General features: G+C 36.1%; 1 protein-coding gene across 1 annotated transcript in view; it reads left to right on the forward strand.

Moving 5' to 3' along the window:
* Nucleotides 1-15,592, forward strand: part of COL25A1 (collagen type XXV alpha 1 chain) — a 513,961-nt gene that overhangs the window by 264,871 nt on the left and 233,498 nt on the right. Inside the window, exons 3-4 of the mRNA XM_058294312.2 lie at nt 11,711-11,755; nt 14,151-14,158. Coding sequence (XP_058150295.1) covers nt 11,711-11,755; nt 14,151-14,158 — 53 coding nt within the window. The remainder of the gene's footprint in view (nt 1-11,710; nt 11,756-14,150; nt 14,159-15,592) is intronic.

Raw genomic sequence — 15,592 nt, forward strand, 5'->3', positions numbered from 1 at the left:
TTCTGCAACCTATTCTCTGACATCTTGCAGTCCTCTCCCCAGCAAGCAGAAAAAAAAAAGCTATCATGATAAATCCCCTGTAGGATCATGGGGTAAAACATTCTGTGCCATAATAATGAAACACTTTATGTGTGGGAGAAGAATGATAGAAATAACAACTGTGCCACATCAGACCTCATTAAAGTCAATGAACTGCAACATTGGACTGTTTATAGTTTTGAGCAATTTCTATTGAATATTCTACTATATTTATTATCTAAATATTGAAAACAGCAATAAAGACAACTCATTTGTTCAAATTCTTTTGTGGAAACAAAGCATCTACATAAAACCCAGAAAATATTTCATTACACTCAGTTTAGAAATCCCTTTCTTTCATTGGTTAAGTGTCATGATTTTCCAGTATGTTCATGAACATCTCCAATTATCTTATGAATGTGGACATTTTTTCCCTACTTTAAAATATGAAAATATTAACTTGGGTAAACTTGAAATGCTTCATTTAAACCTAGCATTGCGGAGAATTGAACTTACGTTGAGATAAGTGCGGGAGAAGGTTTAGAAGACAATTTTATTCCATTGGCCCCTCTCTATAAGGAAGAGAGCTCAACCAATTTAAAAATAGCTCTAATCATCACATAATGTTTAGAATTAGATTCACCACAATTTTGATATAATTCACCCATATACATTTCATTTAATAACAATGATTAAAATTCCACTTTAAAAAAATTGGAAAACTATAAGAATAGATAAAACAAGGTTCCTAATGTCAATATATTTTATGAGAAAGATAAAGACATACTTTGCCAGGAGGGCATGCCATAACTACTTAGGAACTCTTCTAAGGAAAAGTGTATTCTGGAATACCTAGCCTATTTTCTTCTAAACCAGTGGTTTTTAAACTTTGTTTGGCTGCTATTACTTTTTACATCTAAACCAGTATACACATATATGTACTTGCAGTTGACTTTAGGCAAACTATTGTGTACACTGTTAATACAGCCACTTTTATTATCCATGGATTTCCTCTTTTATCTTTTTTATACCTTCCATGGGTTACATTGTTTTTTCCTGATTCAGTGAATACAAATTCTGCACATAGTTTGTTTCATCAGTCTTTTATGGAATTGTCAAAAATTTCTTGGAATGCAAACAAAATTATAAGCATATTTGAGAAAGTAGTATTCATAAAATGATGTTAAAGATTTAGTATTTTTATTTGATTCTTAAATTATCCTCTAGGAATTTGACAAGGCAAATGTAATTACAAATCTTAGAGACCAGTGCATTATAAATATTCATAACCTTATTTAAATTATTATATGGCCTGATTAGGGCTTGAAAATCAAAGGTTAGCAATTTTATCTTTGGTGTTTATAACTAAAATACAATGAATACTTTTACTAACAGACACTATTAAAGTTTATGGATTTTATTAGTCCAATAACACGTAAGAATAGAGGTCCTGAAACGTTGCTAGTCTCTCTTGAATTGTTAAAGCAAATGAGAAATATTTTTCCAACTTTGCACTTGAGCTTACTACCTTTAATGTCAATGCTATATATCTGCAAAATACTCTAATGAGAGATACAGAGGTCAACTATTGTAAACTTAAATTATTACCTATTATTTATTCTGATTAGCTTTCTTTTTAAAACTAACAAACCACTGAGATGATAAACTTGAGAAAATTTGAAACAAAAACACCCATAAAAGATGTTTAAAAGAAACAAGCCTGTGTTAGGTGTCAAGGACATGCTGATGAACAAAACCTTGGGCAGTAAATCTCCTGACTAGAACAGTTCTTTCTTGTAACAGTTAACTGGTAGGAAGCAGTGCTGACCTGCATCAGGTAGTCCACAGGCAGCTTGGCCTTACAGGTTCATGGACTGATAAGCCCCGTGCCGGTTAGGGGGATGCGGATGAACAAGAGACTCCCTGCCGTCCCAGGCTTAAAGAATGCATCTGCCCAAGTAGTTATAAAAATATGAGGCAGGCCATGAATAAAAGTAAGGCGTTTAAAAAGTTTGTGTCGGTTGTGTCCAGATTCTCGGTCTTTTCATCTGTCACCTCCAGAATGTGACTTCAGTAACGAGAGGGTGTGTGTGCCAAGGATCACTGACTCTGGAATCAGGAAATGGTACCTACTATGTGACGGTGGCAGGTTGCTTCCCCTCCTGGGCCTCCGTTTTACTTTGCAGAAATGAGAATCACTGATTTATAAACTTGTTTTAGTAAGGTATTTTTACTTCAAATTGCAACCCAATACGGCCAACTGGAGCTGCTCTGGTAGTTCAGAAATGAAGCGCAATATGAAAACCTTTGGGTGGGATGATCTCCTGGGTATGCTGTAGTAAAGTGAAAAAAACTCCATTTTATGAATATGGAGAGAATACATTTTAGTTTATATTCTACTTCTACCAGGCATTTGCTCTTTAAGCCTTTTACTTCTAATTGTGGAATGAAAGGCTTTGGTCCATGCTGAAAGAATTTCAGGCATTAATGAAATAAGCAAGCAGGTGGGAGGACTTTGGGAAAGCTCTGAATTTAATCTATGCCTACTTGTAAGGTTAATCCAGAAGCCCTGAAGGTAGACTTGGTTTAACTGGAGAATTGGGGAGGATGGTTCAAAAAGGATGATCTGCAGTCTCCTCTGTGCCCAGACAGGGTCCTCCCTCCCCAAAGCCAACTGCAGCTGTTAAAGCGTGTTCCTGGGAGCAGCTGGGCTGGAGGGGCAGCCTCTGTTTGCACACATTTCTCCTCCAGGCCTCCTACCTAAGCACAAGGCTGCCCAGAAGGGCTTCTCCATCTGCTCCCTGCTTCTAATTCACTGTTTCCCTCCCTGACCACAGGCTCAGTTTTCTCTGATCTTTCCTTTGCCTTAACATCTCTGTCATTCTGCCTCCAGAATTCTGGAGGAGAGAATTTGTTTTTTGGAATAGTTACTGTTGTTTAAGGTACTTTACACTTTTCTCTTCTGTCCTTAAAAATCCCTATACTTCTGGAAATGAAGTGAAAGCTTTGAATAAGAAGTTTAAACTTTTTATTAGACTGTATCAAATTATTTAGAAGTCTTATTGTATTTATTGAAGAATATGATGGCAACATAGCGTGGAAATAAGTGGTTTATAAGCTTCAATGCATTAATGAAAAATTAAAAGTCATTTAATAATGCACGTATATAGCACTATACAATTTTAACACTTACATTAATTGTATTCATTTGGCTATTAGTCATTACCCTGATATTTTAGCAGATGGAAAAAAAAAAGAATTAATTTGGAGCTTGCCTCAGTTCACCCAGTAGTGAAAACCTATAGGTCTTTTAACTCTGTCCTGGGTTCTCTTCCTTGTACTAAATTGCCTCACTGAATGTTTTGATCAGAAGGTAATACTGACAATCTCTAACAAATTTACTCGCACACATATATAGCTTTTCTGTTCACTTACCATGCTGACTAAATATAAAGAGAAAATTTAAGTAAAGAAAAGGGGCACCCAAGTAGGTGCCTTTACATACATGCATTATTACCTCCTTTGTGGAAATTTATTCATGAATTAGTTCTCTAATGACCAGTGTGCAAGCTTTACTTTGCAACCAGGTAGCTACATTTTTCTCTGTTCTCAGGTTTTTATGACAACACACCAAAGCACACACGTATAGGGCATGAAACCTTCCCTGTTTTCTATGGATATTTGATAACAGCTGTCCAAAAAGCAGGCACAGCCAGAAATGTATGTTAAAATAAAAAAATAAGAGGCAAACAAACAAAAAACTAAAAACAAACAAACAAAACCCCAAAAAACCCAACCCCAGTCAATTCTGAATTTGGAAACTTTTCTCTAACACTTCTGTGTGTTTAATTGTTAACCTTTAGGAGAGGTAAGCATATTTTTAAAATACAAATAAAATTCTTATGAAAATCTCTTCTCAAGTTTCCAGAAAGGTTTTATTTAAGCTCAGTCTTAAATACTAGCAGGAGCGAAGACAAGTGAACCGATCCAAATAATAGAGGTGGAATTGACATGTGTTGGTAATTCATCTGTTAAGCCAGAGAAAGAAGAAGGTGAGCTCTATGTTTCTCCAGGTGTTTGGATGGTGGATGGGAGGATAGTGATTCATGACTGAGAGAGAAGGGCAAGAAGGGCCATGTTCGAGGTGGGCAGATGAAATGTATGGCCGTGTTGAGTTTTGTTTAAGGTGCTTGCTTAAAGTCATCCCATAGGCAGGTGAAATGATGTAAAGATTCACCCTACTCTACAAGGATGAAAATAGGTTCAGGAGGATCCCATGAATTGAAAAAGGGTCTTTAGAGAAGATAAACATGGGGCAGTGTTTTGAAGAAAATGAATGGATTAGAGGAGAGAAGAGAGTAGTTTCTTTTTTTGTTTGTTTTGGTTTCTTAACCTGCTTAGGAGAAGAGTTTCTGTTGGATAAGTTGATGGCAACCAGTGTTAATCCTATACGTTATTTTCTGCTTACATGCTACTACTACCATCTCCTGGATTTCTCTCTACTGCTCCAAATTTGTCAGAATGAATGAGGAAGTCATGTAGCTCTTTCTCTGCGCAATGTGGAGTGAGAGCATGTTTAGGACAGTTGTAGATCCTACTGTTTTCTGTAACTCACTTTCTCAAAACTACTCTGTTAAAAGAACAATCATACTACTAGACCCCAAGGTATGAGATATAACGTCTTTATACCCACCCAGGTTTATCATCTGTCTTCACAGCTGGCCAACTTCTTCCAATTTCCTCTGGTTTCTGCCATTTCCTACAATCCTGTTATCATTCATTACTGCAATACTTCATTGTCTTATTCTTTTGTTACTGCACTTGTCCCTAGCTGGCTCTTCTCTGTACATTGAGTTCTTTTATTCTTTTCCTTTAATCCATCCTTCAAACCACTGCTGCATTGAGTTTCCTTAAACACCAACTTTATAGTATGCCTTTGCTCAAAAACTTTCCATAAGCCCCTGTTAATCTTTCATGGAACAGCTAAACTTTTCTTCTTGCTTTTCAATGCTGCTTAAAATCTGAGACTGTTTTACTTCTCCCTCTGTATTTTTCAAGTCTTCCAACATCATTCTACTTGTAGCAGGTAAGTCTCATCTGTTCAATGTAAAGCTACTATGTTTGTTTTTAATTTTGCATATAATCTCCTTTTTGATATATTCGCTCTGAGTGAAAGGCTCACTCTTTGCCCTTCTCATCCATATCCAGCCCTGTCCAAGTTTCATATCTTCTACATACTTTGACACTTCAGTATTCATTGATTTTTCCTTTGTGATACTTACAACTTTATGATGATACTAACTTACTTAATTTAATTATATATGTAGTCTTGTTTTGATAGCAAACTTATTTTTCATTACTTAAAAACATGAGATTGTGACACACTCATTGCATTCACCAAATGCAATGAATGTGCCACAATCATGAAAGAGGTTGTTGATGTGGGGGGAGTGGGGGGGTGCAGGGGGTATAAGGGAACCTCATATATATATATTTTTAAAGATTTATTTATTTATTTATTTCTCTCCCCTCCCTCCCCACCCCCGTTGTCTGTTCTCTGTGTCTATTTGCTGCGTTGTCTTTGTCCGCTTCTGTTGTCAGCGGCACGGGCGGAAATCTGTGTTTCTTTTTGTTGCATCATCTTGTTGTGTCAGCTCTCCATGTGTGCAGCTCCATTCCTGGGCAGACTGCACTTTCTTTTGCTCTAGGTGGCTCTCCCTACAGGGCGCACTCCTTGCACGTGGGGCTTCCCTATGTGGGGGACACCCCTGCATGGCAGGCACTCCTTGCGCACATCAGCACTGCTCATGGGCCAGATCCAAATGGGTCAAGGAGACCCGGGGCTTGAACTGTGGACCTCCCATGTGGTAGATGGACACCCTAACTACTGGGCCAAGTCCGCCACCTCTTATATTTTTCAATGTAACATTTTTTGTGATCTATGTATCTTTAAAAAAAAAAAAAAAGATAATTAAATGAAAATTTAAAAAATTTTTAAAAAGATTTAAAAAAAAATAATAAGGGGTGGATGGAAAAATATATAAAATATATGCTATAGATCATAGTTAATGGTACTAGTCTGATATTATCTCCTAAACTGTAACAAATGTTCCACAACAGTGTGATATATTGATGAAAGGGTGTTGTATGGGAATTTCACACATGTGCATGATTGTTTTTTTAAGCTCACAACTTCTCTAATAAATATATATTTTAAAACAACACATAATAGAAAGTATTAATTTCAAATCATTTCTAAATTACATGAGCTACATTAACCAAAACAAACATGTATTTTCTTTTTTTTTTTTTTTAGGATTTATTTATTTATTTCTCCCCTCTCCCTCCATTGTCTGCTCTCTGTGTCCATTCTCTGTGTGTTCTTCTGTGTCTGCTTGTATTCTCATTAGGTGGCTCTGGGAACTGACCCTGGGACCTTCCGGAGTGGGAGAGAGGTGCTCAATCTCTTGCACCACCTCAGCTCCCTGGTCTGCTGTGTCTCTTATTGTCTCTCCTCTTTGTCTCTTTTTGTCCCATCATCTTGCTGTGCCAGCTCTCTGCATGGGCCAGCACTCCTGTGCAGGCCAGCTCACTGCAAAGGCCAGCTTGCCTTCACCAGGAGGTCCTGGGTATCGAACCCTGGATCTCCTATATGGTAGATGGAAGCCCAATTGCTTGAGCCACATCTGCTTCCCAAACATGTGTTTTCAAGAGCGTTATGAAAGGTTACATCTTAAGAGAAATCTTGTCCTAGATGAAAGTTTGAATAAATATATTCTTATGTCTAGAAAAAAAAAGACCCACAAGGTACTAGAGGAGGTCGAAATTGAATAGGTAATGATGGCGATCCTCCTACTGGTAAGATCATACTGGGAACATCAGAAACCTTTGGTATCGACATTAACCATGTCATCCATCACCATGGAAGAGAAACAGCTTCCTGGTTCCTCAAAGAAGCTGAATTCAGGGTCAGAGCAGGGCAGGTCTTAGTCCAGATACCACCAATAACCCAGAGACCATGTGAATGTCCAAATATAGGCATACATTTACTTATCACAGGTAGGTACATCATTTGTAAGGAAGAGAAGGCACCAGCAGTGTTAGTGGTGGGCCAAAAGAGCTAGCCAAAAGGTTCTGACGAGATTTGAGACATGGGCCTTTCTGCAGTGGGTTTATAGTCATTAGTCTTTGAAGTATTAACATTATGGTTGATTTGTACTCATTTCTATCTCATCCTGACTTTTGCATCTTCTTTCAAGCAAGAACTCTTTCTGAAGCGTAAGCAGTACCAGTTGTAATGAATTTTCTTATTATGAAGAACAATCTGGTTGTATAGGCTCCCTCTATTTTCTGTAATTCATTCTTTACTTCATGAATTCCTGCTTGTAAGTTTTCACTTCCTCCATGGCCAGTAACTTCTGTTTTTTCTCTTCCCAGTCATATTCTTCTTGAACCAGGTTCTTTTACAGAGTCATGTATTTCTGCTGATAGAATTCATTGAGAACTTATCAGCAAGGATCTGGTCAAATTCTGTAAATGAGTCATGTTCCAGCTTTTATATTTGTTCTTATAGTTCATGCTTGACTGACACTTCATCGCTCAGTTTGGAATGGAAATGGTGACTATATTTTTCAACTATTGGTAAAATTGGTTTTGTCTAGGGAACATCTATCAGTTGCCTTTTCTGATTTTTCAACTTCTCACTCTGATGATCTGCCAGCTGTCCATTGTCAAATTCATCTCATCCATTACAATTTTAATTATTTTTGCCCTTAAATTCAGAAGCAAGACCAAATTTCTCATCTGCACAGTAGACTTATTCAGAACTTCAATTTTAGTCCCTTTGTAGGCAAGATCTTTATGTCTTTTGGGGAGTTTTGTTTAATTTATTATTTCATTTAATTGAGGGTATTGTTCACTCCAGCCTTCTGTTTCTTACAGTAATTATCACATGCTTCTCTTAAATCTAGTATTTTCTTTGTAAATCCAGTAGAGTTTACGTTCCCATTTTGTAATCACTTACCTTCAGTCTCTCTTTCAAATATTATGGCAGTCTTTGTAAAAGCTTGTCATACCCAATAGATTTGTCTTGTCAAATGTCTTTTCGGTTTCCTTACATTCTGTTCTTCCTCAATTCTAAATACAGCAAGCAGATTTCTCACATTTGATTATTTCTTTAAGACTTTTGACTTAGTTTCTTGCTTTCTTCAAAAGCTATCATCGCTTGATTCTTGATTCTTTTTTTTGAGTTGTCAGGACTGGGGTATAAACCCTGGACCTCATATGTGGGAAGCCAACGCTCAACCACTGAGCCTCATTGGCTTGTCTGAGTTGATTTTTTTGTTTCTCTGCTTATTGTTTGTTTTTAGAAGGTACTGGGGACAAACCTGGGAGCTCCCATGTAGGAAGGAGGTGCTCAACTTCTTGAGTCACATCCACTCCCCTTGATTCTTTTTTATAGTATATTTTTAAAGTATACTTCAGGGTTTTTTTTCTCAAACTGTTATGCAGTCTATTATTTTTACTTGAAAAATTCTATTATTTAAGACAAATATTTTTTAGGGGTGAATTGGCAAACAAGCCAATTCCCAATTAACAAATAATATAGGCTTCTAGGATATGTCAGAAAAATCAAGACCGGGACCTTCTGGCATCTTTGTTGGGGGTGAGAGAGCAATCAATCTAAGTCTCCTTCATTGTCATTTTTCCTCTGGTAGTTTCTAATCTCGTCTATTTATCCTTGAATATTCATAAGTTTCCACTTCCATGTGTTTAAATGTGAATTATTTTTACATGATACTTGGGGTGTAAATTCATTCTGAGGATTCCTGTGCTCAATTCTGGAAAAGTTGTATCTGTGATTTCTTTATCAGTGGCTTCTCCACCATTCCCTCCATTCTCTTTCTTTGTATTCTATAGATGGCATTAGTTAAATAATACCTCTTAACATATATTTGTATATATCATGTGTACATAGAATTTTGTTTTCTATTACTACTTTATTATTTTAATTTATCTCTATGGACTGTATTCTGTACTTTCCAGCTTATTAGTTTTCTCTTCAACACTGTTCTGGCTATCATTTGACCAGTTTAATTATCTTTTTTAATTTGAATAGCTGTATTTTTTATTTTCAGGATTTCTAAAGAGTTCTTTTTCAAATTTACTTCTTCTTTTTACTGTTTTGTTTCTTAAATTTAAAATCCCTTGAACTTCAAGAGAAGTTATTTCTTGATATTATCTTAGAGTGTAAATAATATACTGACCTTTGCTAAATGGTTTTTAAGAATTAATTTAACCTGGAGAGAATCTATGATACTGTTTTTGAAGTTATTTGCTGCCTTTCTTAGCATTAGATTTCTCATTGTGTTTAGGAATTTTTGTTTTTCATAATTAATCATGTGTCTGGAGCAGAAGAAATTGTTAGAACATAAAATCATTGTGCCATCTTGACAGCATGATAATAACAATTTTTCAGGTGTATTGTTTTATCTTTCCAACTTTTTTGCCTCTAGAAGGCAGGTATAAATCATTTTTAAAAAATTATCATTTATTATCTTTTCTTTCTAAAGATATATAAATCATACAAAATGTTACGTTAAAAATATAAGAGGTTCCCAAATACCCCACTCCCCACAACCCCCTCTCCTCCCACATCAACAACTTCTTTCATTAGTGTGGTACATTCATTGCATTTGATGAGTACATTTTGAGCAATGCTACACAGCATGGATTGTAGTTGATGTTGTAGTTTACAATCTCTCCAACTCCATTCAGTGGGTTATGGCAGGATATATAATGTCCTGCATCTGTCCCTGCAGTGTCATTGAGGACAACTCCAAGTGCTGAAAAAGCCCCAAAGTCACACCTCTTCTTCCCTCTCCCTGCCTTCAGCAACTCCCGTGGCCACTGTCTCCACATCAATGATATAATTTCTTCCATTGCTAGAGTCACAATAATTCTGTAGTAGAATACCAGTGAGTCCACTCTAATCCGTATTTTATTCCTCCGTCCTGAGGACCCTGGGATGGCGATGTCCTCTCCAGCTCTAAAATGAGAGGGGGCTTAGATCCCACATGGATGATGGATGGAATTCTCCTGCTTATATATATGATCTCTAACCCCTGCTAGTCAGACCACAGACTTCATGAGCATATCATACTTGCTGAATAATTTTTAGTTTGAGTGGTTTATTAATAGAAAAAATCTGATTCCTCATCTAAAGGATCTTGTATGTATCAGAATATGTCAATATACATGTGTGTGTGTATAAATGTATACTTACTTTTCATACATATTTGAGCCCCAGTGGGTTTATTTTGAACCTCAAAGGTCTTTCTTTACCTATTATTATTTACATGATCCTCCTTTTCTTCCCAATCTATCCAGCAATACCTTGAATATGATGAACACCTCCCTTTTTCTAGAATCTAGAAAGAAATCAGAAATTTCTTATGACTGTTTTGTACTCTGCTGGAAAACTGCTTCTCATAATATTTTCAATCAATTTTATTGCTTGATTGTTTTTAACCTCTTACAAAACACAGATGGCCAGACTTATTCTGTGTAAGGTTTGAGGGGAAACCAACTGGCCCACTGATGTTTTTATTTTGGATGATAGTGTTTCCATGTGGAAGCCAATAGCTCAGGATCATGTTGAGAGTCTGCTGGATACTAAGACTTATACTGCTTGTATTTTGAGCTTTCTAGAGGTTGGAAGCCATCAGTCCTACTTAGCAGCTCATTCTTTAAAACCAGGCAGTTCTTTATTTTCCTTGGCCTTTTTCTCCAAGCAAATATTTTAAGACCTTCAATTCTCATTGTGGGCTAATTATTCTCTTCTATTTGCCTGAACCATTATTCAGAGGGAGCTATTCTTACCCAAAGAAATGAGAACAGAAATTATATAATTGAGAATAATAGCTTGAAAGCTGTGACTGCCTAGAAACTTGTGCTGTCTGATGCATATTAGCTTGGAGGTCCTTACAGGAAACTCACTGAAAAAAAAAAGTGTTTCCCTCCCCCTTCTTTTTAAATGGAATCATCATAAAAGCTAAATATTTGTTGAATGACAATAATGAGATAAACCTTGTAGACCTATTGTATTTGTAACCTATAGTTGCTACCTAAACACGTCCTAGTTAAAAGAGATGGGGTTTAAATCTCTACTAGAGAAATTTCAAAACATGAAAATTCACATTTAATAAAATGGAAATATTTGTAAGGATTATATCCATTACTAATATATACTTTCATCTAATTTCCGACTAAATATTTTCAAAAGAATTCATGATAGATCAGGCTGAAAAGATACTATTGCCATTTGTATATAGTACTTCTAATTTACTGAAAATTTCAGAGAAAAATTCTTCCCTGATAATCATGAAATCTTAACACCACAAACTTGCGTAGCAAAACCTGTCTTTATTGATGATATCCAAGTAGGATATTCAGAACAAAATTCTGAATCTTTAGTGTTCTTAAGTAGCACTAGATGATAGACATCAACAGCAGCTTTTATAATTAAATGAAGCTTAAGAGTTATTCTGAAACACCTAAGACTAAACGTGCTAGCTGTGTGAAATATTTGGTCCCTTTCTTCAAGTTGGTGGTTGAAGATAGACTACTGGTGATGTTGAAACCAGGAAAAAATGTTAAATCATGCTCAAATAATTATTCTTCATTATTTCAGGCCCACCAGGGAAAAGAGGTAAGAGAGGCCGAAGAGGAGAATCTGGTAAGTCTCTCTTTCAGCTGCTCTGTGTCATTCATGCTTTAGTTAGTTTCCTGCATCTGTTCCTCCTAATTAATGATCATATTGTCTTAGAGGTTGTGTGTGTGTGTGCTTCAATCTTTTCTACTAAATCTAGAATGATGTTTTTTTAATCTTCTTATTTCCATCAAACTGTGTGAAGCAAATTTTATCAAATCTTGTTAAGTACAGTTTAATAACGATTGGCACCCAGTTTTAGTTTCCTACTGTGTAGTCTGCCCTTCCCGTGTAAAATGGAGGGTTTCTTAGTGGCACACAGTGTGGTGGCACCATCCGTGCTACCATCTGTGTAAGGGGTCAGTAGATGTTTGTAGGTTTCCTGCAAAAACGCCTGCCTTCCACAGAACATGAATTGCACTCCAGAAGCCCACTTTGTACTACCTTCCAGTAACTGCTCCTCCTCCTAATGCTATCACTGTTCTGAACTTTTCACCTGATTTCTATGATATGGAAATAGAATCTGTAGTATTAAAAAATATCTTCCTTCAGACACTGGGGCACATGTCTTAGAAAGCTTTATTATTATTTTATCCAATTGACACAATTTTGTCATGCTTTTACTATCGTTCTTTCCAGAATATAGGAATTTTTTTCTCCCTTGTATGACTGTAGAATTTTAGCGATAATAGGAGCATTAGCAGTCAATCCAGCACTTCCTTTCTGTAGCTGAGGAAAGAGAGGCCCAGAATACCTAGGTGATTTGGCCAGGGCCATGTAATTATTTTTTTGAAACAGACCAATTGTTCTAACTTCCACTTCAGTAAATTTTTTGCTTTCAGACTTAACCATTATATGCAAAGTAAAGCAGAAATGTCAAATAAAACTTTTTTGAAACCAAGATATCCAAGTGAGTGAATTCACCTATTGTTTTACTTGTTTTATGAATTTTAAGATTCTAGAAAGTATAAATAAATGTGAAAACTCATCAGGCTATCTATCCTTCCTTGCAGGATAAGAGGAAGTTAATTTAAAGTCTGATTGTAGACAGAGTGCTGAGAAATGTTCTTTTCCAGTATTCCCTAGGAGTATTTATCTGTGTTAGGAACCATCAATTGCCAAGCGTTGAGGTGGTAGAAGCACTAACCTATCATGAATAGCAGACAATAGATTGATGTTTCTTGCCCCTTATCCTCTTTCTTTTTAACAAGATGTCAAAGTAAAAAGGGTTGCGATACAGGCCATTGTCTATCTTGTAATAACTTGCAAAAATGTGCGGGAGAGAGTGTAAACTACAACATAAACTATAATCCTTAATTAGTGGCAGTGCTTCAAGATGTCTTCATCAGTTGTGGCAAACGTACCACACTAATGAAGGATGTAGTTGATGTGGGAAAATGTGGGAGGGCTAGAGAGTGGGGCATATGGGAATCCCCTATATTTTTTGTATAACAATAATGTAATCTAAGTTTCTTTTAAAAAGTAAAAAAAATTTTAAAGTATACTGAAAAAAAAGTAAAAAATCTTTATGAAAATCCATTAATTTGGGCTTCATTACTTGAAGAATGTTCTCAAAAGTCATCTCCAAAGCTCAGTGAATCTAAATTACTGGAAACATGTATAGATATTACTTCATGAACTGTGGAGTTTTAAAATATAGGATGCTTTATAAATTTGTTTTGAGGAAAAGGAAATAATAAAGCATTGATGGAGTTAGGGAACCATTGAATTGGTCTTTCTGTCAAAAGAAATGAAAATGATAGAAAAAAAGTTTTGTAGAACACATAAAAGGACATGCCCTACTATGTTTAGGCTACTTAGAGCTGGTGTTTATAATTGGGCATATAGTGGGTGAAAAATTTGAAAGCCTCTTAAGTTTTGCCTGTATTTTGATGAGATTACATAGTATTAAAGAAACCTAAAGAAACTTTAGGACTTAGTCTTTCATATATGCAATATTATTGACTGAAAACCTTCTCAGAACAATTAATGGGGACGTTTCTGATTTGGTCATTTTGCTGATCTCAAGAAGCTATAAATTAGTTACTCTATATAAATGACCAAAGATCCTTGTAATTCATATTTACCTAAAATTGAAGGTATATAAATCAGACAATTCTTACTTAAAGGTATGTGAACCCCTCAGTAATCCATAGATGAGCATCAAGAAACAGAGAATTCCTTGGAGTTTTATGTATATTTTATGTGCATATATAAATATATTTTCTAAGAAGGCCTCAAAAGGTCTGAATCTAAAAAAATATTAAGGAACACTAAATTCTAAATGACTTCCTTGTCTCTTGTATTGTGCTGATGATTTTAGCAATGCTTTAAATCTTTGATTTACTCTTAATATTTTGCATATTCACTGATTCTTCTCTTCCCCCTTTTTTTCTTTCTCTCCCCCTCATCTCCCCCATAGGTCCTCCTGTAAGTATATTTGCTGCATTTTGGCTCTTCTACATTATCAACATCACGTATGTTAAAACTTTGTAAAAACATCAAAATATAATCTATCAAGTATAAAAATGTTACTTACCTTGTAATAGTTACTTAAGTGGTGGAGCTGAACATTGCTTGGGAAATTATTTTTATTTGTACTCTTCTGTGATCTTGTGATATGTTGAAGTGCAATATGCATCAATTTTTTTAAAAAAACTTTGTTTTTTGATATGATCATAAGCCAATTACTCTCTTGGGACATCTGGAATAACTTATAAAGGTCCTGATTTTAAATGCTTTTCCTGGAATTCTGAGATTTCTTTTGCAAGCAAATCTCCAAGCTATTTCACACTTCTTTTTTCATCTGTTTAAACTTGAATCTGAAATATTTGCATTTGCCAGTCCAGCAAATGTAGATGGCAAGATGGTGATGGACATGATACCCCCCGTGGGCTTCGTCCAGGACTCCCTCCTTAGGCAACACTTTCTTTGAAGCCCCTTGGAGTTCTGCCTGCATAAAGAGCATGAGATGGAGCCCTTGGAGAGTTTCACTTTCTTTTTTCTTTCCCTGGGTAGGTCATAGCTGCAGCATTCCAGTCTGCTGTGCACTCACAGGAACAGATTATCTTGTCAGCTTTGAGCTAGATGTGTTTTTGAGTAATATCCTGGATATCTGTTGTCTGACCCCAGTGTTTACACTGGGTACTGTGCATTTACGGTAGCAGTGATCATTGGCCTTGAGATATTTTCTCATCCCAAATAGCCGGTTTGCTCCAGGGTTCACAGACTCCACATTGGCAACTTATCTAACAGGCCAGCATGGTCCAGGGAGACAGGCTTACCAGATACTCGTTTACTTTATTCAGAGGAAGCATTGGCTTCCAAATACCTTTTGCAGTCTTCCTGCCATATTCAAGAATGGGACATAAATCATGTTAGAAATGACTTTCCTTCTGTAACTGAATTTCAGCTCTTGCTTAATGCTAGACAGATGGCATGCCCCAGGTCTAGGAGCCTTTACTCTTTGGCTTCATATTTAAGCCTCTGTCTTTAAAACTAGAAACAAACCACTAGTACCCAGAGGAAACTCCGGAGATTACAGCTAGAACAGAGTGTTCAAAGCTTCTTTAGGTGGATGTAAGTATTGGGCATGCCAAAAGGTAGTTAAATGTCATTTCTGTCTTATGTTGACTTTCAGTTTTCTAGTATTTCCTCTTTGCCCCTTAAAAATTTAGGAAGCCATATAGTTTTTGCTCTCTTGGGCCTTCTAATAATCTGAATTCTCTACCTAAAGATTTCAATTGTTCTTCCTTTTCTTATTGCTTAAAAAGAAAGGAGATCTAGTATTTATTAAGCCCTTACTATATGACAGGTATTATTTTAGGAACTTTACATGTGTAATTTCATTTTGTTCCCACAACC

This window comes from Dasypus novemcinctus, chromosome 1 (genome assembly GCF_030445035.2).
Source record: "Dasypus novemcinctus isolate mDasNov1 chromosome 1, mDasNov1.1.hap2, whole genome shotgun sequence".
Taxonomy (NCBI): Eukaryota; Metazoa; Chordata; class Mammalia; order Cingulata; family Dasypodidae; genus Dasypus; species Dasypus novemcinctus.